This window comes from Myotis daubentonii, chromosome 5 (genome assembly GCF_963259705.1).
Source record: "Myotis daubentonii chromosome 5, mMyoDau2.1, whole genome shotgun sequence".
NCBI classification, from domain to species: Eukaryota; Metazoa; Chordata; class Mammalia; order Chiroptera; family Vespertilionidae; genus Myotis; species Myotis daubentonii.
In genome coordinates, this window is record NC_081844.1 from 35,521,403 (window position 1) to 35,545,087 (window position 23,685).

Here is a 23,685-nt window from a genome sequence, read left to right on the forward strand (position 1 = left end):
GAGAGAGGATGTACCAAAAGAAATGGCACAGCTCCTCTCCTTGCTGTTCCTTTATTATTGACTCAGAGAACCAAAGCTCCTGAGAGTCTAATGTCATACGGCATTTGGCAGTCATGACTCACATCTCACCAAGTTATTACCTCGACTTCTTCTTAGAGGATACGTGCCAGGAGCCTCGATCTAACCATGGCCGCCAGTAGTGGAAAAGGGGGATGCTTGGGAGATGTTGGGGTCACTAGAAATGTGCCTCACCATAGAGAATAGGTCACAAAGCCCTCCAATAAGTACCATTCCAACCAATTAAAAAAAGGTTGCCAAGTCCCAGCCAATAGCAACTCAGAAAGTGCTGTGGACTTGCCTAAAATAAATCATTTACACACAAACATCTGAGGTTCCGTAAGGTCAGACTCCTACCTGAATCGTCTTGAAGACCCAGGTCACAAACCCAAACACCTGCAGGACTAAGCAGGGAATGTAAAGAGAATGGACTGAGGCAACAGGGAGCAGAGGGGCGATGACAACTGGAGACCACAGACCCGTCTCCCACACCCAGGGAGCAGCTGCCTCTTCAGCTCTGGAAGCCTGCCTGATGGGATTCTTTAAGACAATCCCAAATCCAGAGGTTTTCTGGATCGCTCCCAAGTTTATAAAAACCTCTGGGTAGTCCAAATTACAACGCGTCTGAAGACTGAACATATTCTTCGGGCCACCTACTTATAATCCCTACACTATGTTTTAATCCTAACCCCCCCTCGCCAACCTGATTCTGCCTACGCTCCGCTCATCACTCTCGCACACACCGTGTACACCCCCAACTCCAAGTCTTTGCCCATGCTACACCTCCCACCTGTGCAGCCCATGAGACCCCCTGAAAAGGTTCACCCCAGACTTCCTTCCCTATTCCAAACAGTTTTTCCAAGCCACTCCAGCACAGGCTGCTCACCCCTTCCTCTGAACTCTCTGGGTAATTATTTTTCATTTTGGCATTTAATCATTTTGCCCTGATCCCTAATCATAGGTCTATCTTAACACTCCAACTAGCCTGTCAACTTTGTCTCTTCCTCCTGCTTCCTTCCACCCACAGCACTAATAAGGATAGCTCTGCACATGAGCCACTTAACAAATACTTACAGGAGGTGAAAATTCTCTGTAACTGTGTTTTTCAAACTGTGGGGCAGGAGCCATTACAGAGCAGTTCAATCAATTTAGTGGGAGACAACAAGCATTTTTAAATGAGAAATAATGGAATAGAAAATAAAAGTAGCAGAGGAGACTGTACCAAGCCAAGGAAAGTAGTACTTTATGAACCTGAATTAGATTTTAACATATATGACTGAGTGGACTAGGGCATGAGAGAGCAGAAAACACTGCTCTATAAAGAGTGAATTAGCACAACTACTGCTCCATGCAATTTTTTTTACCATCATATATTCCCTATAAAGAAAAACAAAAAATAGCCCTAGCCGGTTTGGCTCAGTGAATAGAGCAACAGCCTGTGGACCGAAGGGTCCCAGGTTCGATTCCAGTCAAGGGCACATGCCTGGGTTGCAGGCTCGATCCCCTGTGTGGGGCATGCAGGAAGCGGCCAATCAATGATTCTCTCTCATCATCGATGTTTCTCTCTCTCCCTCTCCCTCCCTCTCTGAGATCAATATATTATTTTTTAAAAAAGAAAAAAAAATCTGATGGACACCTCTCCCTATGCAAGTCACTTCCCCTGCTAGATCACCGATCCTACACGTCGCAAAGAAACAGAGAGGCTAAGGAAATGCAATTACATTCTCCACTCGTTCTGCAACTTTTTGCAATCATCCTCCAAATTCACCAGCCCTCAGATGTTGCAAGTTGAGGCTTGGGGAATTTGTTCAGCAAATCACCCGGAGTCACCCTTGCAACAAGAAAGCAGAATTCAGAGCTCGGGAAAGACCTCTAGCAGGCAGGTCGCTGGATTCCTGGGAACTGGTAATGGTTCAGGTTGGGATTGGCCTGGCTCTGGGAAAGGCAGTATCCCTAAGCCCAAAATTTCCTCCTCGCTCCTTTAGATCACCTAGCTGCTTCCCACCTCCACCCATGAAAGGGACACCAGGACTAGCCGGAGTTTCTCAGTGGAGGACAAGTTCAGCTCGTTTCAAAACCCAGCAATTTATGTCTTTAGCAAATTCCATTCTACTCCCCTTCAATCACCCTCATGGTCAGAAGAATAAACAGCCCCTTCTTCCTTGGACCCCCAACGTCCCAGAGTTGTTTTGGCAACTGCAGGGTCAGGACCAGGAGATGTCACTTGCATGGCAATACAGAACAGGGTCTTCCAATTTGGACCCTCACTAGCATCCTCTACTCCCTCCCTGTGACCAAGAAGACAACCCATTTATCTCTGGGGTGTCTTCCTTCTCCCAGCCTTGGCAGCCTTTTCCACACCATACACCCTGGTTTCCCCCCAATCTCAGAGTCACAGTCACTTGCAGGACACCTATATTTGGATGTCTTGGCAAACACAAAACTTCTCTGCAGCCTGAGTTCAATTACCTCTCTCCAAAACACACATTTCCAACTTCTCGATTTCTCGAGTTACCCACTATCGCGACTCCAAGGCCTTGGCATGTCATGGATTTCCACAAGGTATTCATTTCCACTCATCTCTTTCCTTCATCCCGCCCCCGTCGAACAGATTGCTTCAATGTTACTGTTTCTAAAACGCATCCTCTTTTCCGTTTCCAGTTATCCCAGTCCAAACCCTGGGCACTCCACAACAGTGACTGCCTAACGGATGCAGCTCCTAATATTACTAAAACCTTTCCAGCTACCCTTTCATTATGTCACTCCCTGGCTCAAAAACTTGAATATCTCCACAGTACACAGGGTAAAGGGTAATTCCCCAGTCTGGCTTTCTAGCACTTTTACAATCTCAACCATTGTTCCTCTCCCTCTTCATCTCCTGCTGTTCAGGAAATGTTCCCTGGCCGGGCCAAGGCGGTCTCCTTGTCTCCTCTCAGAAAAGCCATGTTCGTTCGCACCTCAGGGCCCATCTCGAGGGTCTCATCTTCCAGGAACAGAGACCTGGCGATTCCCACCCATAGCTCGCGTCTCTGAACTCCAACAGCACCTATTCTATACATTGCATTTTTAAAGTAATTGTGCACTCTCTTGAGGTTTACTTTACCTGCTCCGGCCTTCCCGTCTCCTTCATGGGATTATAAACCCTAGCAGGCACAGTCTCATGTGTCATGTGTATCCTCCCTCACTGAGACCCCTGTTTGAACCTCTTCTCTGCTGGCCGTCCCTTCGCAACCCCTTGCACCTGTTACTTCTTCCCCTCCTGCCTCTGGGCCTTTGCCAGTGAGTCATCTCCAGTGCATAATTCATTTCAGAGCCGAGTACTGTAAATCCACCCCCCAACTCTAACCTTTCCTCTGATATGCCCCCTGCCCCCAGCATTTACAGAGTTTTGGCAGCCATAACACATTAACTTGAACGCGAACTCAGAAATCACGTCCACCTGGTCAACAGGCTTTCGAGGGCCTTAGATGTGTGTGCCTCCTATCGTCTCCCAGAGAGCCTGGCATGGCGCTGAGAGCAGCAGCTCCTCAAAAGTACCTGTAGAGTTGAACTTAATTGCTATGTTTCCTTGCGTTTCAAGTTCCCTGGGACCCAAACCTCTGTTGACACAACACCTTAGGAGGGTGTCAAAAAGGCCTTCAGTATCTGTTGATCACCCGCTTGCAGGCACACTAGACCAGATACACTTTTCTGGAGAGAGGAGTGTAAAGAACTTAGTGGTGGCCTATAGGCAACCCTCGCGCCTGGCAGCCTGGCATCATGCCTGCCGGTGGAAGTGCTCCAAAGACACCAGGAATTGGCCGGGGCTGCCAGAAACCACAGAGGCCGGCAGCAGCACCCTCTCACCGCCCGGCAGGTGGGCTTCTCTAGGTTTCTGAGCCAATCCTAAAGTGAAGGCGCGGCGCCCTGAACTCCAAGGCAGGGAAGAAAACGCTGCCTTTTGCACATGACCAACTCCCCACCCAGGCCCCCAGCGGGCACCCCACATGCCCACAGTGCCAGCTCCTAGGAGGGTCAGGGGCCACCAGCGAGAAGAGGCAGAGTTAAACGGCACGGAAGGAAGTGGGGGTGGACAGAAGAGGACAGAAAGGGTGGGGGCCCGCTCCCGAGGTAGAGGGTGTGTCGCGCCGCGCGTCCCGGAGCCCAGCACTCGCTCGCTCGGTAGAGTGGGCAGGAACGCGCGGGGCGCCGGAGGGCTGGGCTGGCGGCCCAGCCGGAAAGGGTCAGGGAGGGGGCAGGTCCATCTCCGTCGGAGAAGCGACTCTGGACAACCGTTCAAAGTTGGGGAGGGGGTGCCTTGGCGAGCGCCGGCCGCGAGCGAAATAAACAAGGCGGCACACGGGAGAGCGGGCGGCCACCCCCACCCAGCCAGCGCGGGCACTGCCGCAGCGTCCCCGCGCCCCGACCCGCCACTGCCCCAGCGCTCCGGCCTCCGGGCCCTCGGGCCCCGACCCGGCCCCCGAGGGTGTGCGGAGCGTGGGAAGTTCTCAGGCCGCCCCCGTCTCCGGGCTGCAGTGCTGCGAGGTCCCCGCGCAGCTCACCTCGCCTCGCCACCAGCACTAGCGCGGGCCGGGCAGCTCCGGCGTGGACAGCTCGGCTCGGCTCCGGGCTGCAGCTGCCGTCGCCCCTGCACACCCACCGGCGCGGCCCACGACCCGGCTCCGCTCCGGCCGCCCTCTCGCCCGCCCAGGCTCCGTTCGCGCCCACCTGGCCGGCCTGCCCTCCCTCTCCGGGACACTGCGCTCACGTACGCGGCCGCGGCGACAACCCGGCCCGGATTCCCGCCCGGGAAGGGAGCGGAAGAGCGCGCCCGCCAGCGAGTAAATGAGCGAGACCAGGGGACACACCCCCCCCCCCGCACCGCCCTCCCCACCCCACCCCACCCCCTACCCCCCACCCCTTTTTCCCCGCCCCCAGCCCCAGGCTCCGCGCGCGCACGCGGCCCGCGCGCCTCTCGCTGGCTCCGCGCGCCCGCGCCCTCCCCACACACCCACCGCGCGCCTGGGCGCACACCCCCTTGCAGACCGTGGGCGCTCAATAAGTTACCCCGCGGCTCCTCGCGCACGTACGCCATTGAACCTGACCGAGTTGTGACCCCCCCACCCCCCCCAACCCCCACCACAAAATCGGAACTGGCGGCTACAGCCCTGAACCAAACTGGGTGCTTATTTTTTTTTTTTTTCACTGAACCGCCCATCTAGCCAAAGTTTCTTGCTGTTGTTTTTCCAGGCCTGGTTCTGGGACGGGCTTCTCCGAGAGGAGCCGCGCTGCCCCGGGCGGGAGAAGAAGCCAGAACGCCCCAGGCGCCACCGACGGGAGTTGGGCGGGGGAGATAGGCACCCAGGCTGCGCAGCCCGGACCCGCCGGGAACCCGAGCGGGAGCGGGAGCGTTGGAATCAACCTTTCCATTTTTCTTTTGATTTGATGTTTCCTTCTCCATTTCATGACATTTTACACGATTTTACGCGTTTGTAGTTGTAAAATGAGGCGTTATTTACTTTTTCTGGAAGGGGAGAAAGTTAACTATTAGCTTTCAGCCCTTATGTAAACAAGACCGGTTGCTTTTGGCACCGTTACGCTCTGGCTTTTGTATAAGTTGTAACCAGGAGAATTAAGCTGTTCCATTGTGTTGCTCTGTTTTTCAGAGATAAGACCAGAGGCACCACGAAATGAAGGGTCCCAGTGTCTATATGTGTGGGCCTGTATATTCATGTTTAAATAAGTGTAACGAATAGAAGAGGAATAATTTCCCTTCACCAAAAAGTTTTTAAATATTTGGGGGGCACACTTGTTGAATGCACAGTTAGCCTTCAGTGTGAGGCATGCTGTCTTTCTTGCAGAGAGGCAGTGGGGAGGGTGCTGGGAAGGAGTGAAGGCTTTGCCAGCAGACAAGCCTGGCGTGCAATCCTGATTTAACTGCTGAGCAAGCTTTATGGTCTTCAGCGGGTTCTTTTATCTCGCTGAACCTCAACTTCATCTGTTAGATAAAACTTTTTAAAAACATGGGCATAATTCCTAGCTTGGAACAAAGAAGCAATAAGTATTATTTCCTTCCCCCTATTTCCCACCATTGGTTAAAAAATATCTAAATAGAATCAAAATTCCTATAGGACATTGGTTCTCAACTGGGGGCAATGTCTAGAAACTCTTTTTTTTTTTCACTATTTTGAAAATATTTTAACTTGTACTAGTATATATCCAATTTGCCTTTTATATCCAATTTTTTTTTCAATTACGGTTGACATTCAATATTATTTTAATTAGTTTCAGGTGTACGGCATAGTGATTAGACAACTGTATAATTTACGAAGCGACCCTGCCCATAATTCTAGTACTGACTTAGCACCATGCATAGTTATTACAATATTGACTATATTCCCTATTCTGAACTTTACATCCCCTTGACTATTTTGTAACTACAAATTTGCACTTCTTAATCCCTTCATTTTTTTTTCACTCAGCCCCCCCAAACCCTCTCCCATCTGGCAACCTTCTGTATCTAAGTCTGTTTCTGTTTTGTTGGTGTGTTTACTTTGTTCTTTAGTTTCCACATATAAGTCAAATCATTTTGGTGTTTATCTTTCTCTGTCTGACTCATTTCACTCAGCGTAATACCCTCTAGGCTAGCACAAATGGCAAGGTGGCATTATTTTCATGGCCAAGTTACATCCCATTGTATATATGTACCACATCTTCTTTATCCAATTGCCTATTGATGGGCACTTGGGTTGTTTCCATATCCTGGCTATTGTAAATAATGCTGCAATGAACATAGCAGTGCATATATCTTTTCGAATTCCTTGTTTGGATTTCTTCGGATATGTATCCAGAAGTGGAATTGCTGGGTCATACGGTAGTTCTATTTTTAATTTTTTTTTGAGGAAACTGTCTGATAGTTATAAAAGGGGGGTGCTACTAGCATCTATATGTAGGGGCTCACAATGCTCCTTAATACCCTACAACGCACAGGACAGCCACACACACACACACACACACACACACACACACACACAACAAAAGATTACCTAAAATATCAATAGTGCCATTGTTGAGAAATCCAGTTATAGGATAATTCTGCTATGGAATAATTAACCAAATACTGGTTCTACCTCTTAACTCTCACCCTCAAGGAAATATTCTTGTTTTGCATTGAAAAGAATATTAAAAAAAAAAAAGAAGGCATTTTGAGGATCATGGTAATTATGTTAATACACAAACCCTTCCCTTTTTTGTTGTTGTTGTTAATCCTCACCTGAGGATATTTTTTCCATTGACTTTTTTTTTTTTTTAAGAGAGAGTAGAAGGAAGGGAGAGAGAGAGAAACATCAATGTGAGAAAGACACCCATTGGTTGCCTCCCACACGCACCCTGACCAGGTCTGGGAATCCAGCCTGCAACCGAGGTACATGCCCTTGACTGGAATTGAACCCTGGACCCCTCAGTCTGTGAGCTGACATTCTATCCACTGAGCCAAACCGGCTAGGGCCACAAATCCTTCCCTTAACATGAAAATGCAGACTGGAATTGTACATTTCATCATTAAAGGAACATTTTCCATAATTAGCAACAATGTATGCTCCCTTTTCCTTAAGGTATCTTATATATTATGTATCCCTACAGTTCATAAACAGCTAAATGTGCTTGTTTCCCTTTTGCCTCAAACTGTGTGTTTACTCACTTCTGTATATTCGCTGCTAAGTCCCTCGCCTATCCTGAGGTTTATAATATAGTCTCTGCCCCCAAGGAACGTACAACCTAGTAGGAAATGGATTAATGCACATGCAACAATTAAGGAACAATACAAGACAGCATGTAATTAAGCTTAATTGCAGCGCCCAGGCTAACGTGGCTCAGAGGAGAGGGCAATGCGTTCCACCAGCAGCAGTCCACGACTGCCTGTGTGGCTGAGGTGTTCAGTGAATGTCTGCGGGATAAAATGAAACAGTGACAGTTTTTTTCCACGAGCTAGGGCTCGAGCTAGCCTGTAAACTTCATTACAGGATTTGAACTGCTAGATTTTGTAAATGGATGTTGGTGCCTGGCTGGCTGTGAGTTTATTTCTCTTAAAAGGTCCAGTTCAAACTTTTAACCAAACCTATATATTTCCAACAAATGACTGAATCTTAATAAAAGTGAAACAATCATTCACTCGACAAATCTGTGCGTGCCTTCTGTGTGCAAAACCCAAAAGAATATCTGGATTGGAACAGAACCCATAGCTTGTTCTGTCTGAGACGCAGGCCGTCAAAAGGCCTGTGTTCTCTCACAGCGTATACTGCACGCATCTGCCTTTTTGCTGCAGGTATGTACTTGCACAGGATGCATTCCAGAGTTCTGCACATTAACACAGACTCAGGTCAAACTTCCCACCACAAACTTCCATTCCCAAATACACACCCAGCGCTTAGCACCTTCACACAGAATCCAGGCCCTGTCCTAACCACACACTGCACCGCACACACGTTGCACAAAGCAAGAGGTGCTTAGAAAGACTATAAGGTGTTTATTTCCGATCTTGGCTCCCGATAACTAGAGGTTACTCTTCTTGGAAGCTGTCCCATCTGGAACTGTGCTTTCCCTTGCTTCCTCCCACACCCTGGCCCCCTATTAAAATATAGGCATCCTGTGTCTCTTTTCCATCAAAGTAATTAGCTTCTTGGAGAGCATCTCCTATCCGCTTGAGGGTAAGCAAAGCAAACCCAGGCCCTGTGTTGTATTATATGGACACATTTATAGGGGCATATGAGTGTCAGACTGCCACCATCTCCAATCCTCTGACAGCAACTGCTTCCAGCTTTGCCTCCCTCCAATCCACTCTTTACACTAGCGGCTAGTGACTAGCCCCTCTCCTTTGCTTACAACTCAAAGGCTTCCTGGAGCTTTTATAACCAAGTCCCAGCATTGCTCATTACGACCCTTCATGGTGTGGCTCCTGATCACTCCTCCAGTCACTACTTGCCCCTCTGTCTCTACCCCGTTCACTCTGCACTCCAGACATGCCAACCGGAACTTTTGTCCTTTGCCTGCACAGACTTTTCCTTTGTTTGATGCATGCTCGCTCTCTCCCTAGAACATTCTCCACCCCTCTCTCTCACTTTTTTTTCCTGTTAATCTTCACCCGAAGATATTTTTCCATTGATTTTTTTTTTTTTTAAGAGAGTGGGAAAGACAGAGAAAAACATCAATGTGAGAGAAACACATCTATTGGTTGCCTCCTGCATGCGCCCGACCAGGGCTGGGGAGGAGCCTGCAACCAAGGTACGTGTTGCCCCTGACCAGAATCAAACCTGGGACCCTTTGGTCTGCAGGCTGAGGCTCTATCCACTGAACCAAACCGGCTTGGGCTCTCTCACCTCTTTGCCTGGCTACCGTACTCATTCTTCAGGCGTCAGCTAAGATGGCCCTCTCTCTGCCCCTGGATTAGGTGCTTCTCCTTTGTGTCCAATAGCACCCTACACTTACCTCCGTTGCATTGTACTGAAATCGCCATTCCCCTACAAGACTAAAGAGTCTATGAAGACGAGGAGCATGTCTTGTTCTCCATTGAATTCCCAACATTTGGCACAGTGCCTGGCATGGAGTTGGTAAACATTGGTTAATAATAAATTGTAAGTTGATAGACTAGAGCTATTCTATCCATGGTCCAGGCAATTTAATCTCCAGTTCATAGCATGTCTTGTATGCTCAGTGGGTTCTAGGGCTGGCGAAGACTTTTTAAAGTCTTTTTTTAAAAATATATTTTATTGATTTTTCACAGAGAGGAAGGGAGAGGGATAGTTAGAAACATCGATGAGAGAGAAACATCGATCAGCTGCCTCCTGCACACCTCCCACGGGGGATGTGCCCGCAACCAAGGTACATGCCCTTGGCCGGAATCGAACCCGGGACCCTTCAGTTCGCAGGCTGACGCTCTATCCACTGAGCCAAACCGGTTAGGGCTGGTGAAGACTTTTTAAGCATTTATTTAGAATGGGATGAGCAGAGCCCTCGGCTTCTATCAGAGCCTCATTTTATACCTAACCTGGCTTCCTGAACTCCAGATTCTTGTCAACAATTACCTACTTGACATCTCCACTTGAGCGTCTAATCAGATCTCAAATGTGCCAAGTCCAGGGTTTGATTTCCCTCCAAACTCTGCTGCTCCCCATCACAATAAATGCCAACTCCATTTTTTCTAGTTGCTTGAAAAGCAAACACACAGACTGACAAACAAAAACGTGGAGTCATCCTCCACTCCTTTTTCTCATACTCTACACCCAATACACCAGAAAGTGCTGTTGGCTCTACCTATGAAATATATCCAGAATCCAGTTACGCCCCTCCTTTTCCAGCACTACTTCCCCACCTGGACCACCATCTCCCTGACCTGGACTTCCGCAATGGGTTCCTAATCGGTTCGCCTGCTTTGTCTGGTGCCTTCCTATACTCTATGAACACCATGGCAGCCAGAGTGATCCTCTTAAAGCCTAAGTCACATCAGATCACTGTTCTGCTCAAAGCCTTCCATCACCTCCCACTTCCCTCCGGACAAGGCCCTACACAGTCTTGCCCCCAGTCAACTCTCCGGCCCCACTGCCCACCACTCTTCCCTGGCTCCCCCAGCACTAGCCACACCACCCCCCTTGCTGGTTCTCAGGTCAACTTCCAACTCAGCCTTTCCAAGCTCATCCTTTGGACTGGAATGATCTTCCTTCAGATATGATTGGCTCCATTGCTTGATTCAGGCCCCTGCTCAAAGGCATTCTTATAAGAAAGAAATTCTCTCGCTAACCTACCTAAAACACACCACCCGTGGCCTTACTTTATTTTTCTTCATAGCACTTATTACCACTGACAGCCTGTCTCCATCCACTTGGCTATACTTTCAAGGATAGCAGAGTCTATATTTTTTTATTTTTTATTTTTTTTTCTTTAAGATGCAAGATAAAGTCCTTACTGAAGAAAAAGGTTATAAAGTTCTCTATCAAAGTCCCACTAAGTCCTCACAACCCCCTCCCCGCCCCTCCCTTACCTAGAGCTACTCTGCTGATATATAAGATACAATCTTGACTTGCCGCTTACTGGCAAACTGTAGGCACTCCTTCCAAATAGCTTTATTTTCTACACATTAAAAACCCAACATGCTATATCATCCATATACTTAATTATGCATTCTAAGTAGAATTTCATTATTGCTCTAAAAAAAAAAAATCAATGTATCTGCACAGTGGCCACTTTCCCCCAGACTTATTTCAAGATTTAATCTCTCTGGTGTTTTCTTAATAAAAAGCCTTAGAGTCATTTATTATGAGTGATTGACCTATTAATCCTTATATACAACACAGAGATTGCATTGTTTTTGAGCACTAAAAATACTTAATATGAAACTTTACTTCCAACTTTTGTACTTCTCTAAATTGAAGGGTCAAAATACTTAGATTTTGTTAATTAGAAAAAAAATCTATCTTCCCAAGCTGAGGCTTTTCAGAACAGGTTTAGCCAGGAAAAGAAATTTTATGCCTGTTATAAACCCTTGAAAATAAGGGCTTACTCTAGGAACACTGAAAGACCCTTAATCACAGAGGTGCTAGCTGGTGCCACTGTAATTCACACCCAACTATTCCTTCACAGCTTATACTGAAGAGTGGATTCATGCTCATTTTTTTCCTTTAAAAAATACTCTTTGGAAACCATTATTACTCCTGTAGACACATACTCTAGTAATATCTCTTCCTGTAAAAATAAAAGTATACTCATGATTATCACTATTTCTTTGCTAAAGTCAACTACCAATATACATTTATTAATCTGACCATTTTACCAGCTAACACATGACCGTACAGCATTATACTGTCCAGGGTCAATTCTCAGTATATAGAAGTAAGAGCAAGTCTTATATGAATAGTCTTGTAGGCAATAATGTAGTTAATGATCATTAACAAATGACAACTAAAATAACTAGAATTTATTTCCAAAACTAAGGTGAAGGTAAAACTTCCAAAACTACAGGCAGGTGCATGACCACATAAAACTTACTTCTGACATGTACATTATGAACCTACTCAGTGATTGCCCATCAAGACTTAAAATTAGTCCAAGGGAGTAACAAGGGGGAAATATAGCCATTTCCTGTTTGCTTCTTTCAAATTCATCAGATAATACTCTTGTGTGCCCAGAGGGCATTATCCTTAAGGCATTATCCACAACAACAGCCTTTCTAGAACATGAAACTTCCTCAAACATCTGTAGACTGCCTCAACCAGATTTAAACTACCTGTGAAATATAAACCATTAGTCATGTATTCTAAATGCATATATTCAAAACTACCATTTTAAAATAAATTGGAAAGGGAAACCTAAAAAAAAACCTATACATTCTGCTATCACACTATCATATGAAATTATAAGTGTGTCAGGGTATGTGTGTGTGTGTGTGTGTGTGTGTGTGTATATATATATATATATATATATATATATATATATATATATATATATGGAGAGAGCAGATAATCAAGATTTAAATAAAAATGTAAAAAATCAGGAAATGTAGATTTTACCAAAGAAACTATAATAACCATCTCAGCTACAACTATAAACAGACTCACTACTATGGTCATTTGCCTCGGTTCCAGAAAAAAAACAAAAACCCAATCAACCAAAACAAAACAAACCCACAATACAAACCCATCAAAACCTATACTAGAGTATGTGGCAATAATTAATATATTTTTATGGAAATTGTCTCATGCCTTATAAGCTCCTAAAATAAAATCAAAGTCACTATGTGACTAATGATATAGCACTAGGAGGAAAAAACAAAACAAAACAAAACCCACTGAAAGTAAAACAGTCTTCAGCCTTGGTTTCAGCTATCTCGACAAATCATCATTAAGTACTTAATATCAGACACAGCATATTTGGTTTATCAGAACAGTAAGTCATGTTTTTCCACTGGCCAAAAGCAGCTGAAGAAATAATTGCTTAAACAAACTAAATGTGGTGACATGAAGCATCTGACTTCCAGGTCTATTTAGTTAAAATAATTGGTGAACATCTAACTGGGCAAAAGGAATGGCATCCATTATCAAAAGAGGCTCACTTCCCCCAGCCCCCAAACAAACAGTAGTTATAATAGCAAAAGAAACAAGAAGTTTTGTGGGGTTTTTTTTTGATTCTTTAGGGCCAACTATGAAAGAGGTCAGCAATAAAGTTACAGCAGAATGGACAAGGAAGAGCAAAACAGTGGATGAAAGAATCCTGCTGGACGTTTGTTCATCTTTTTCTGTATTAGCCAGGAGATCGCAACTGGCTTATTTGGAAATTTCTGGTATGTGTGTCTTATCTCCTTAGATCCTTCACAGATTTAGAATTCAGTCTACCTGAGGGCTCTATAACCATGTAAGGAAGCTTTCTTTATCTAGCTTGGTGGCAGCCAAAACGGACTCCATGTCATTAAGGATGTCAGAACTCAGAGCTTCCTGAAGACTTGGCATCAATTCCTCTCCTTCTATGTTCATTCCATCTCCCTCCAGTGTTCCAAGGTCCACATTTGTCCCAGGAATGGCTTCAAGGTAGTCTGGAAAACGATTCTGCTGGGAGGGCAGTGTGCTTTGGTTGACAGTATCACCTGTATCCATTTCATCAACACTGTTCAAGAAGTCATCTGGGGTTCGAGGGACACTGTAGCTGCTCATGCTCAGTCCACTGTCTGTACTCTCATCTCGAGAGTGATAGGTGCCACTGTTCAGAAAGGGATCTGAGCTATTGGTCGTCATTGTTCTCAATTCCTGAGACATCCCAGGAGAAGACACTGGGTTCTGAGTCCCACCATCCGGCTCCAGTGTTGGTAACTGGCTCCGGAGAGCTAATTCCTGCCGAAGCAGTTCTTGCTGCTTCAGTCGCAGTCTCTCTTTCTCCATCTGCAGTTGCTGCAGCTGCATCTGTTGCTGCTGGTTGGAGTTGCCGCCACCCAGGACTCCTCCTTGAGCGCTCTGGGGAGCCAGCGGTGGTGGCTGTTTCACTGGAGCACTTTGGCTAATTCTCTGGTTCATGGCAAAACGAGGGTCAAGCCTTGGGTCTAGCCAAGAGGTGGTCTTGTTCTTATGGTTTATATAGTAAATTTCTCCATCCTGAGTCATGGCTTGTTCCCATCCATCAGGAAGAGTACCTGAGGCCGAGTCCATCATATTCTGCTGCACTGGTGGACTGGTGGGGGCTGTAACATTGATCTGGGTGAGCATAGCCTTCCTGGGATCCTGCCATGTTGTTGTCTGATCGATGTGATTTAAGAAGTATCTCTGACCAGAAGATGTCTTGGCCATCTCCCAGCCTGCTGGCAGAGGTACATCGTCAGGTATTTCAAAAGAAGACTGTCGAAGGTGCTGAGCTGTGGGGGTAGCTGCTGGGCCGGAGACCACTCCTGTGGGGGGTCGGTGTCCCAGGGGACACAGCTCCCAGCTGCAGTGAAGCTGGAGAGGAATGAGCTCGAACGTGCTGTGGAGTCAGGGCTCCTGCAGTGCCTGCATCAGTACTGGCCTGTCGGGAGTGGGACTTGGGCTCCGGCGGCTTGAAGAAGGAGTCCGGCAGCTTCCGGAGCCTCATGGGCACCGTCTGGGGCACGTTGGCCGTCTTGGGGTTCATGACGGCATTGAAAAGCGCCTCCAGGTCGGTCTCCGAGTCCCCGCGGACGTGCACGATCTGGTGTCCGGCCGGGGGGGGGGGGGGGGGCCTGTGGCGCCGCCTGGGACCCCGGGGGTGCCGGCTGCCCGGCCGGACGACGGGCCCTGCCCCCGCGGGGGCTGCGCGGGCGGCTGCCCCGGGCCCTGCGGGGCCGACGGAGGCGGCGGCTGCTGCCCGGGATCCATGGTTTCTGCCTCCCCGACGCGCGCCCCGCACCCCGGCTCCACTGGTCTGGCCTATGTTTTTTTAATATATATTTTTTATTGATTTCAGAGAGGAAGGGAGAGGGGGAGAGAGATAGAAACATCAATGATGAGAGAGAATCATTGATCGGCTGCCTCCTGCACACACCCTCCTGGGGATCGAGTCCACAACCCAGGCATGTGCCTCGACCAGAATCGAACCCAGGCCCCTTCAATCCGCAGGCCAACGCTCTATCTATTGAGCCAAACCGGCCAGGGTGAGTCTATATTTTTTACTGCTGTCTATATATTTTTTTATAGCTTCTAGAACAGAAGTAGGCATTCTAGCATATAGTAGGCATTCAAAAAATAATCATGAATCAAGGGTCTAGTTAGACTACCAAAAAATTACCCCTGAACTAGGTATCTATCTATCCACTGCTTTTGTCCCAACTAATCCCTCCAGAATTTAGCTGTCCTACAGTGGGACATCAAGACACCAGCTGACTAATTGTTTGCTGCTCTGCTTCTCATTCCCTTAGATGAGGGATTTGTGTAACCTCCATGATACACAGTTCTAAACGCAGCTTCTACGCCACAACCCCCAAACAGGCAGCGATTTTCCAATGAAAAGGATAGTGCTGCTAATTTTGCATGTGTAGCAGACTTTTTCTTTTGATTGAGAGAAAAAAAAATGTATTCTAGTGGGCAAACATAGATCCAGCACCAATGTTACGTACTTTCAGCCAGAAGGTACCAGCCTCAGCAATTCTCAGAGTGAGTAATTTGCAGATATGCCTGGGGCAAATGGCATCTCTTTCTGATCTACTCAAGCTGTAGGGCTTTCCTGGAGAAGGTAGACTTTGCATTTCCTGGATGAAAAAGAATTGATAGGTTGCAAGTAGGTTGTTCAAAGCTCAAGGGTATCCCTGGAGTAGCTTGCTTAGATCTGCACAGCCACACTTGCAAGCAAACAAGCCCCCACATGCGTGAAGAGATCCAGAGATAGGCCCTGGTGCGTAAACACCCAGATCCGTACCTACTTCCTCCTAGCTTGAAGCTCTGAGTATGAACGAGAGTAGTACATAGCCAAAGGAGGAAAACATGAGCTGGCTTTGGGAACATAGACCATAAAGCCCTGTGACTCTGGGAATGAAAGAATGTGTAAGCCCAGGCAGGCTCTCTGTGCACATCTGGTTTTTCCTTTTATGCATCTGTGATTTCTATGACACAGGAAATCCACTCTGGAACAACCCTGTCTGCTTTCTAGTGAGTGCATAAAAAATGGGGATTAAAAGTATGTTTATCTCACTGTGCAAGGCAGGAAGATAAAATCCAGAACAGTACCATTTGACGATGGACCAACTCCAGCTTCACCCTCCATGGTGCCCCAGGGGAGGTGCTAGTAACTGAGACCAGAGGAATGGAGGCCAAGGGGAATTTTTCTGCACGGACTTAAGACTATCTAGACATGACTCTCACTCTGCAGCAGACCAGGCACAGAAAATACCACGTGGGAAAAATTATCCGTTCCGCTCAGCTCAACAAATGCTATGGGAGTAGCTCCCAGTCTTGCTGGGAGCCCTTCTGCGTTAGGTTTCCACATTATGGTCACTGTAAACATAGTCTTCTCTTAAGAAGTCCTTAAAATGGGTTGAAGCAGCCAGCTTTTCCTGCCCACAAGGGAGATGACACAGAACTGTTTAAGAGAACAGCATGATTAAATAAGATGGAACAGGACAGGACACTTTAGACAATGAAAGTAAAGAGAGAGCCGGGTTACCCAGCCCCGTCCTCCCTCCCTCCCCAGAATGGGTGTGGGGAGCCTGAAGTCATTTCACCTACTAGAGACAAATGTTACTAGAAAACAGATTGAGAGCTATCAAGAGAGAAAGAGGAGCCTGGCCGGCCAGCGTGGCTCAGTGGTTGAGCATTGACCTATGAACCAGGAGGTCATGGTTCAATCTCCAGTGTGGGGGCGTGCAGGAAGCAGCTGATCAATGATTCTCTCTCATCACTGATGTTTCTATGTCTCTCTCCCTCTTCCTTCCTCTCTAAAATAAATAAAAATATTTTTTTAAAGAGAGAGAGGGGAGTGATCAAGCAAAGGTAAAAACAACCATTAAGAAGCAAAAATTGGCAGAAAAGTGTACCTTGTGAATGCCCACCCGTACCACCCCCTATTTTAGTTTCTTGGGTTCCAATCAACACATAATTATTACTTCTCTGCCCTGTGTTTTGTGTCACTTGATTTTGCCCTTACAGCTTCTATTCTTACTTTCCTTCCCATCCCAGTGGCACCCCTGAAGCCCTCAGAGAAGGGGCTGCTGGCCTTTTCTGCAGTGAACTTACCAGTTTCATTTTTGTCCAGCGGTTCAACTTCATCCCCTACACATTCCTTTTAGTTCGCTAGGCCACATAAGCATTCTGTCATTCTTCCTCATTCTTCTGCAGGACTAAACTTGTACCCAAGGCAGCTGTGCCTGCCACAATCCAGACGACCCAGATCCTTAAAAATGACCCAGACCCTGGTTAACCCCTATATGGGAGCTCCTAACAGAGGGAACGGTCATGGGAGAATACTGCAGTTCTTGACAAATGAAACAAAGGACACAGGTTGACCTGCACCCACTACACATACCGTGGAATGGCAACGCCGTAAAGCACCGGCAACTACTAACAACTTCCATAGGGCCACACCAGGGATGTGCCCACTAACCATTGCCCAGCATTGGGGTTGATCAGCTGAATGGCTTTTGACAAACAAAATGAAAAGATTTTTCTTTAAGCCCAAGTGCCCATCAGCAGATGAGTGGATAAGAAAGCTGTGGTACATTTCCACAATGGAATACTATGTGGCGGTAAAAAAGAACAAACTCTTCCCATTTGCAACAGCTTGGATGGATCTGGAGAGTATTATGCTAAGTGAAATAAGCCAGTTAGAGAAAGGTAAGTATCACAGGATCTCATTCATACGTGGAATCCAATGAACAAAATAGATCCAGAGACATAGAATGGTGGAAGAGACATGAATTTCCAAAGGGAAGGTGGGGGTGGGGAGTGGAGGGGAGAGACTAACCAGGGAACTTCCATGCATATATGCACAGCCCATGGACACAAACAATAGTGTGGCGAAGGCTTGGGGGGGGGGGGGGCGGGGCGGGGAGGAGGGGTTCAATGGGAAAAAACAAAGGGGACATCTATAATACTTTCAACAATAAAGATAAATTTTTTAAAAAATAAAGTCCAGCCCTAGCCAGTTTGGCTCAGTGGATAGAGTGTTGGCCTGCGGACTGAAGGGTTTCAGGTTTGATTCCAGGTCAAGGGTTGTGGTCTCGATCCCCAGTAGGGGGCGTGCAGGAGGCAGCTGATCAATGATTCTCTCTCATCATTGATGTTTCTATTTCTCTTCCTTGCCCTTCCTCTCTGAAATCAATAAAAAAAATATATTTTTAAAAAATGAAGTTCATAAGCCCATAAACCAATCAAACAAAACCCCAAATACAAAAGCCTAATTCTAAAAGCATTTTAAATGCTGCCAATCATTTTATGACAATTCCTGGCTCTTCTGAATTGAATAGCAGGTACTGCTCCCTACTTGTGCCAGACAGCAGCCCACTTTCTTACATCCATCATAGGCTGGCCTCCATCACTACCCAGTGGGATGACCAACTTCACACTGAATACCAGTTTATGAGACACTAAAGGTGCAAGGAGATTGACATATACCAGCGATTGTCAACCAGTGTGCTGCTGGAATTTTTTAAACATGCACTACCTGACTGTTTAGTCAGGGGCATTGACCTCTTTTCCCTTAGAATAGCGGTTCTCAACCTGTGGGTCGCGACCCCTTTGGTGGTTGAACGACCCTTTCACAGGGGTCGCCTAAGACCATCCTGCATATCAGACATGTACATTACGATTCATAACAGTAGCAACATTACAGTTATGAAGTAGCAACGAAAATAATTTTATGGTTGGGTCACAACATGAGGAACTGTATTTAAAGGGCCAGAAGGTTGAGAACCACTGCCTTAGATTGTCAAATTTAAAAAAATGACAACAACCAGCACAACAATAGCTATCCAGTGTAAATGAATCAAAATTACACCTTTTTTTTTTTTTTTTTTTTTTGGTCAGATCGGCAAAGATATATTTTTGGTGTGCCTCCGAACTTTAGTAATTAGTTTACATGTGCCATGAGATGAAAAAGGCTGAAAATCATTGACATATACTATGGAATTCCCTCCAGTGGTTCTCAACCTTCTGGCCCTTTAAATACAGTTCTTCATGTTGTGACCCAACCATACAATTATTTTCGTTGCTACTTCATAACTGTAATGTTGCTACTGTTATGAATGGTAATGTAGATATCTGATATGCAGGATGGTCTTAGGCGACCCCTGTGAAAGGGTCGTTCAACCACCAAAGGGGTCGCGACCCATAGGTTGAGAACCGCTGGTATAGACAGTAAGGTCTGAAATGTAGGTTCCCCTTCAAATTTGATCTTTGCAAGTTTAACTTATTTACTGACAAAAAGTTTCTCCTCTTTTCGTAGACCTGCCTACATTAATTTAGATGAGAAGAATGAACCTTACTTGTTCCTGGTTTTCTGAAGAGAGCCAATCAAGCACTTGCCCATGAAACCCATCATCTTACCTTGAAAACATATCCAGTCACCATACTCTTCTCTTAACCTACAATTCATCCATCTTTAGGCCACATACTGCCTCAATAATCCTTATAATACACTGGAGTAGAAATCACGTGAATTAATCAAATCCTGTTCAATTACCCTTTTGCATTCTCCACCTGAGAGCACTCTGATTTTCCAATACTTGTTCTAAACATGGCTGATCTCACCATCTTCTCACTTATAAACTGCTGAATCACCAAAACCCAAACTTTCCCATCTGACAGTATAATTGATTGCCTATCAGATCACCCCCGAGAAGCTTTCGTTGATTCCTGAGGGTGGGCAGAAATGGCTGGCAACTCCCTGGGTTTTCAGTCAAGTTCGTGCCCAAATGTGGGCATGAGATCTGTATTTAGAACCAGATTTCTTTCTACTCCCAGACCATTCTAGGTTGCTATTCCTCTGATAGTTCTCTTCTTCCCTCCTAAGTCAAACTAATCACCCGAAAGAAAATCTTCACAATTCGTCAGCCAACACCCTGCCAGGTTTCTTTGACAGGAACACTAAGAGCCAAACTGGCTCTGTGTACTTTAGCATCCACTGGTCCCATGGCCAACATGCCCACCCACCATTTGATAAGCGGAAGTTATTGTTGTCACTATGATTTCTTCTGTGTATTGGGGAAAGGTGCTGAAGGTGAGATGCTACAGCACCTTCAGTTGGCTAGAGGGGTTACAAACTGCTGAAGGCAGGCCCGTGAAATCTGGGTGACACAGCCAGGAGAAAAACAAATTCAATTCACAAAAAGCCTTTAAGCCTGGCTGGTATGGCTCAGTGGCTGAACGTCAACCAAGGAACCAAGGGATGGGAGTTCGATTCTCAGTCAGGGCACATGCCCAGATTGTGGGCTCAATTCCCAGAATGGGGCGTGCAGGATGCAGCCAATCGATGATGTTTCTCTCTCATCCATGTTTCTATCTTTCTATCCCTCTCCCTTCCTCTCTTTCTAAAAATCAATTTTTATTTATTTTAAACTAGGGGCCTGGTGCACGAAATTCGTGCACTGGGTGTGTGTGTGGGGGGGGGGGGGGGAGTGTCCTTCAGCCCAGCCTGCCCCCTCTCACATACTGGGAGCCCTCAGGCGTTAACCCCCATCACCCTACAATGGCAGGATCGGCCCCTTGCCCAGGCCTGACGCCTCTGACAGAGGTGTCAGGCTTGGGCAGGGGACCCTCATTTCCCCCCATCACTGGTTCTGCCCCCAGCCCAGGCCTGATGCCTCTGGCCCAGGCATTAGGCCTGGGCAGGGGACCCCCAGACCTCTCCGATTGCTGGCTCTGCCCCTTGCCCAGGCCTGATGCCTCGGCCAGAAGCGTAGACCCCCATCACACGCCTCCGCCAGAGGTGTCAGGCTTGGACAGGGGACCCACATCTCCCCCCAATCACTGGCTCTGGCCCCCGCCCAGGCCTGATGCCTCGGCCAGAGGAGTTGACCCTCATCACCCTCCGATCACCAATCACCGAATGGGCCCCTTGACCAGGCCTGAGGCCTCCAGCAGAGGTGTCAGGCCTGGGCAGGGGACCCCCAGCTCCCCGCGGTTGCAGGCTCCGCCCCTGCCCCTGCAGGACACCTCTGGCCTAGGCGTCCGGCCCAGGCAGCGGGGACCCACAGCTGCAGCGGCCCCGCGATTGTGGGCTCCGCTTTAGGCCCAGGCAAGGGACCCCTAGCTCCTGGGACTGCCAGCTTCGACCGTGCCCAGCTCCCATCGCTGGCTCCACCCCTACTTCCTGCTATCACTGGCCAGGGCGGAAAAGGCACCTGATTCCCCGGGGCCGCCTTTGCCCTGCCCCCCAGCTCTTAGCTCCCCCCTGGGTTTCCGATCACTGTCAGTGGCAGGGGGCTTCTTTCTGCTTTCCCTTTCGCCTCCCTGCATTGTGCCTACATATGCAAATTAACCGCCATCTTGTTGGCAGTTAACTGCCAATCTTAGTTGGCAGTTAACTGCCAATTTTAGTTGGCAGTTAATTTGCATATAGCCCTGATTAGCCAATGAAAAGGGTATCATCGTACTCCAATTACCATTTTTCTCTTTTATTAGTGTAGATATATTTTTACTGATTTCAGAGAGGAAGAGAGAGGGAAACATCAATGAGAGAGAATCATTGATCTGTTGCCTCCTGCACACTTCACTCCTCCCTGCCCCCTCTCCCCCTGGGGGGATGGAGCCTGCAACCCAGGAATGTGCCCTGATCGGGAATTGAATCATGACTTCCTGGTTTATAGATCCATGCTCAACGAGTGAGCCATGCCAGCTGGGTCTAAAAATCAATTTTTTAAAAGAGCCTTTAAAATAATGTAAGTCTTTGATGCCATTCTCTTTAGAAGGAAGCCAAGGAGGAATTACATCTCACCCCACACACAATCAAGCTCCTCCAAATCCTCTTTTCATATTTCTGTCTCCCAAATCCTAATTCCCACCAACAGCTGTTTCTTTCCCTTTCTCCTCCTCTCTCTTCCACTGTCCTTAACCTTGCTTTCTTACTCCCCCTTTCCCCTCTCTCCTCTTTGCTCAGGTGGAAAAATATGGCCTGCTCTTGACTATGTCTCTTAACTTTGTCTAAGACCTGGCAGGCAGCCGACTGAGCCAGCCAAGATCCTCCTCCTGGAAGTCAGGGAGTGGCAAGGGATTGGCATTGTATACATTAAAAATTTTTTTCTTCTCATGACAACGGTACCAGACCAGTTCCAGTCTTTCTGGTGAGTTCCCGTGGAACACACACAGGGCCTCTACAATTTCATCCCTAGATTCTTAGGTAGCTGCTAGAGGATGTAAAGGATCATCCCTCCCTGTTTCTCCTTGGACCACTGACCTACCTAGCTGTCCATCACCAGAAGTGTTTAGGAGGAAGAGGAATGATCTGTCAGGGACTCCCTCTATCTCTAAAATTCTGTGACTCCTAATGCCTCTGCTCCTTGCAGTTCAACGTCCTGTCCTTCTAATTGTTTCTTTAAAACTGACCACTCCCCTTCTCAATCTTCAGCTTTAACCAACGGAAAGAATTCTCATACCATTTCACTAAAAACCTCATCTCAAAAACCTCAATCTCGCCAGGTCAGTGTGGCTCAGAGTGTCAACCTATGAACCAGGAGGTCACAGTTCAATGACTAATCAGGGTACATGCCTGGGGTTGGGGGCTTGATCCCCATTGCGGGGAGGGTGTGCAGGGGGCAGATGATCAATGATTCTCTCTCATCACTGATGTTTCTGTCTCTCTCTCCCTCTCTCTTCTTCTCTGAAATCAATAAAAATGTATTTTTTTTTAAAAAAAAATACCTCAATCTCATCCTCTCCATGATTCAGACCATCACAGTAACCCAGGGTGAAATGTTATCTATCCAACTTCTAATTTGGGTTTGGTGAATTGTGTCCTGTTTATCATACAATAGTATCGAGGAAAAATTATGTGTTCTTCTGTCTACTCAGATTCGTGGAACTCACACTTGGTATGACTCATGGGAACTAGAACACTTAAGAAGTGATAGTTGTGGCCAGCACCCAACTTCCATTATTTTCTGAAGGGTAAATAAATAGCATGGTGCCAAACTTATTAGTCAGACCTCTCTTTGGAGACAAGTGACAGGAACTCAATTCATGCTAGCTTAAGCAACAAAAATGGATGTGTTGGCTCACTTAACTGGGAAATCGAGGAGTTTGTACTGGCCATAGACACAGTCGGATCTCAGGTTTAAAGAAAGATATCAGAGTTTGTGCTCTACACCTCTCATTTCTGTTTGCCCCTTCGTATGCATCCCATTCTTTTCTACTTCAAAAGAGCTCCCCACAACCCCCCAAAAAGAGCTTTCTTCAATACTTGGGAAGACTTTGCTGACAGCTACCAACTATGACACCCCAGTTCAGTAACACCAGCAGAAAACACATTTTTCTCTCTCATATGCATCTATTAGTTCCAGAGAAAGATTTTAATTGGTTATTTTTCATCAAAATGTTCACCCTTTTGGACCACAGTTGCCAGAGGGATGGGATTCTATAATTTTGAATCGTTATTACATCACAGGGAATAGGACTGATGTCCCAAAGGAATGAATGGACAGAGACAATTACATATGTCTACTGCACAGCGGGAGGGAGG

The 23,685-nt window shown here is 46.9% G+C and overlaps 2 protein-coding genes across 7 annotated transcripts in view; both read right to left on the bottom strand.

Annotated features, from left to right (window-relative positions):
- The window catches only part of ZNF395 (zinc finger protein 395), a 44,927-nt gene extending 40,069 nt beyond the window's left edge, over positions 1 to 4,858 (bottom strand). For 2 of the 6 annotated variants that reach the window (XM_059697559.1, XM_059697555.1), the window contains exon 1: positions 4,599 to 4,732. The gene's annotated coding sequence lies outside the window, so the exon portion shown is untranslated. Of the gene's footprint in view, positions 1 to 4,598 lie in introns of all 6 variants that reach the window. The other 4 variants (XM_059697560.1, XM_059697561.1, XM_059697558.1 and 1 more) reach the window with 4 other exon arrangements.
- Positions 4,859 to 11,220: 6,362 nt separating this feature from the next.
- Positions 11,221 to 14,922, bottom strand: LOC132235342 (transcriptional coactivator YAP1-like). The gene is given in 4 exon segments (XM_059697562.1): positions 11,221 to 14,462; positions 14,464 to 14,751; positions 14,753 to 14,804; positions 14,806 to 14,922. Coding segments are annotated over 4 exon segments (1,473 nt in total). The 5' UTR covers positions 14,901 to 14,922; the 3' UTR covers positions 11,221 to 13,424.
- Between the last annotated feature and the right edge of the window lie 8,763 nt (positions 14,923 to 23,685).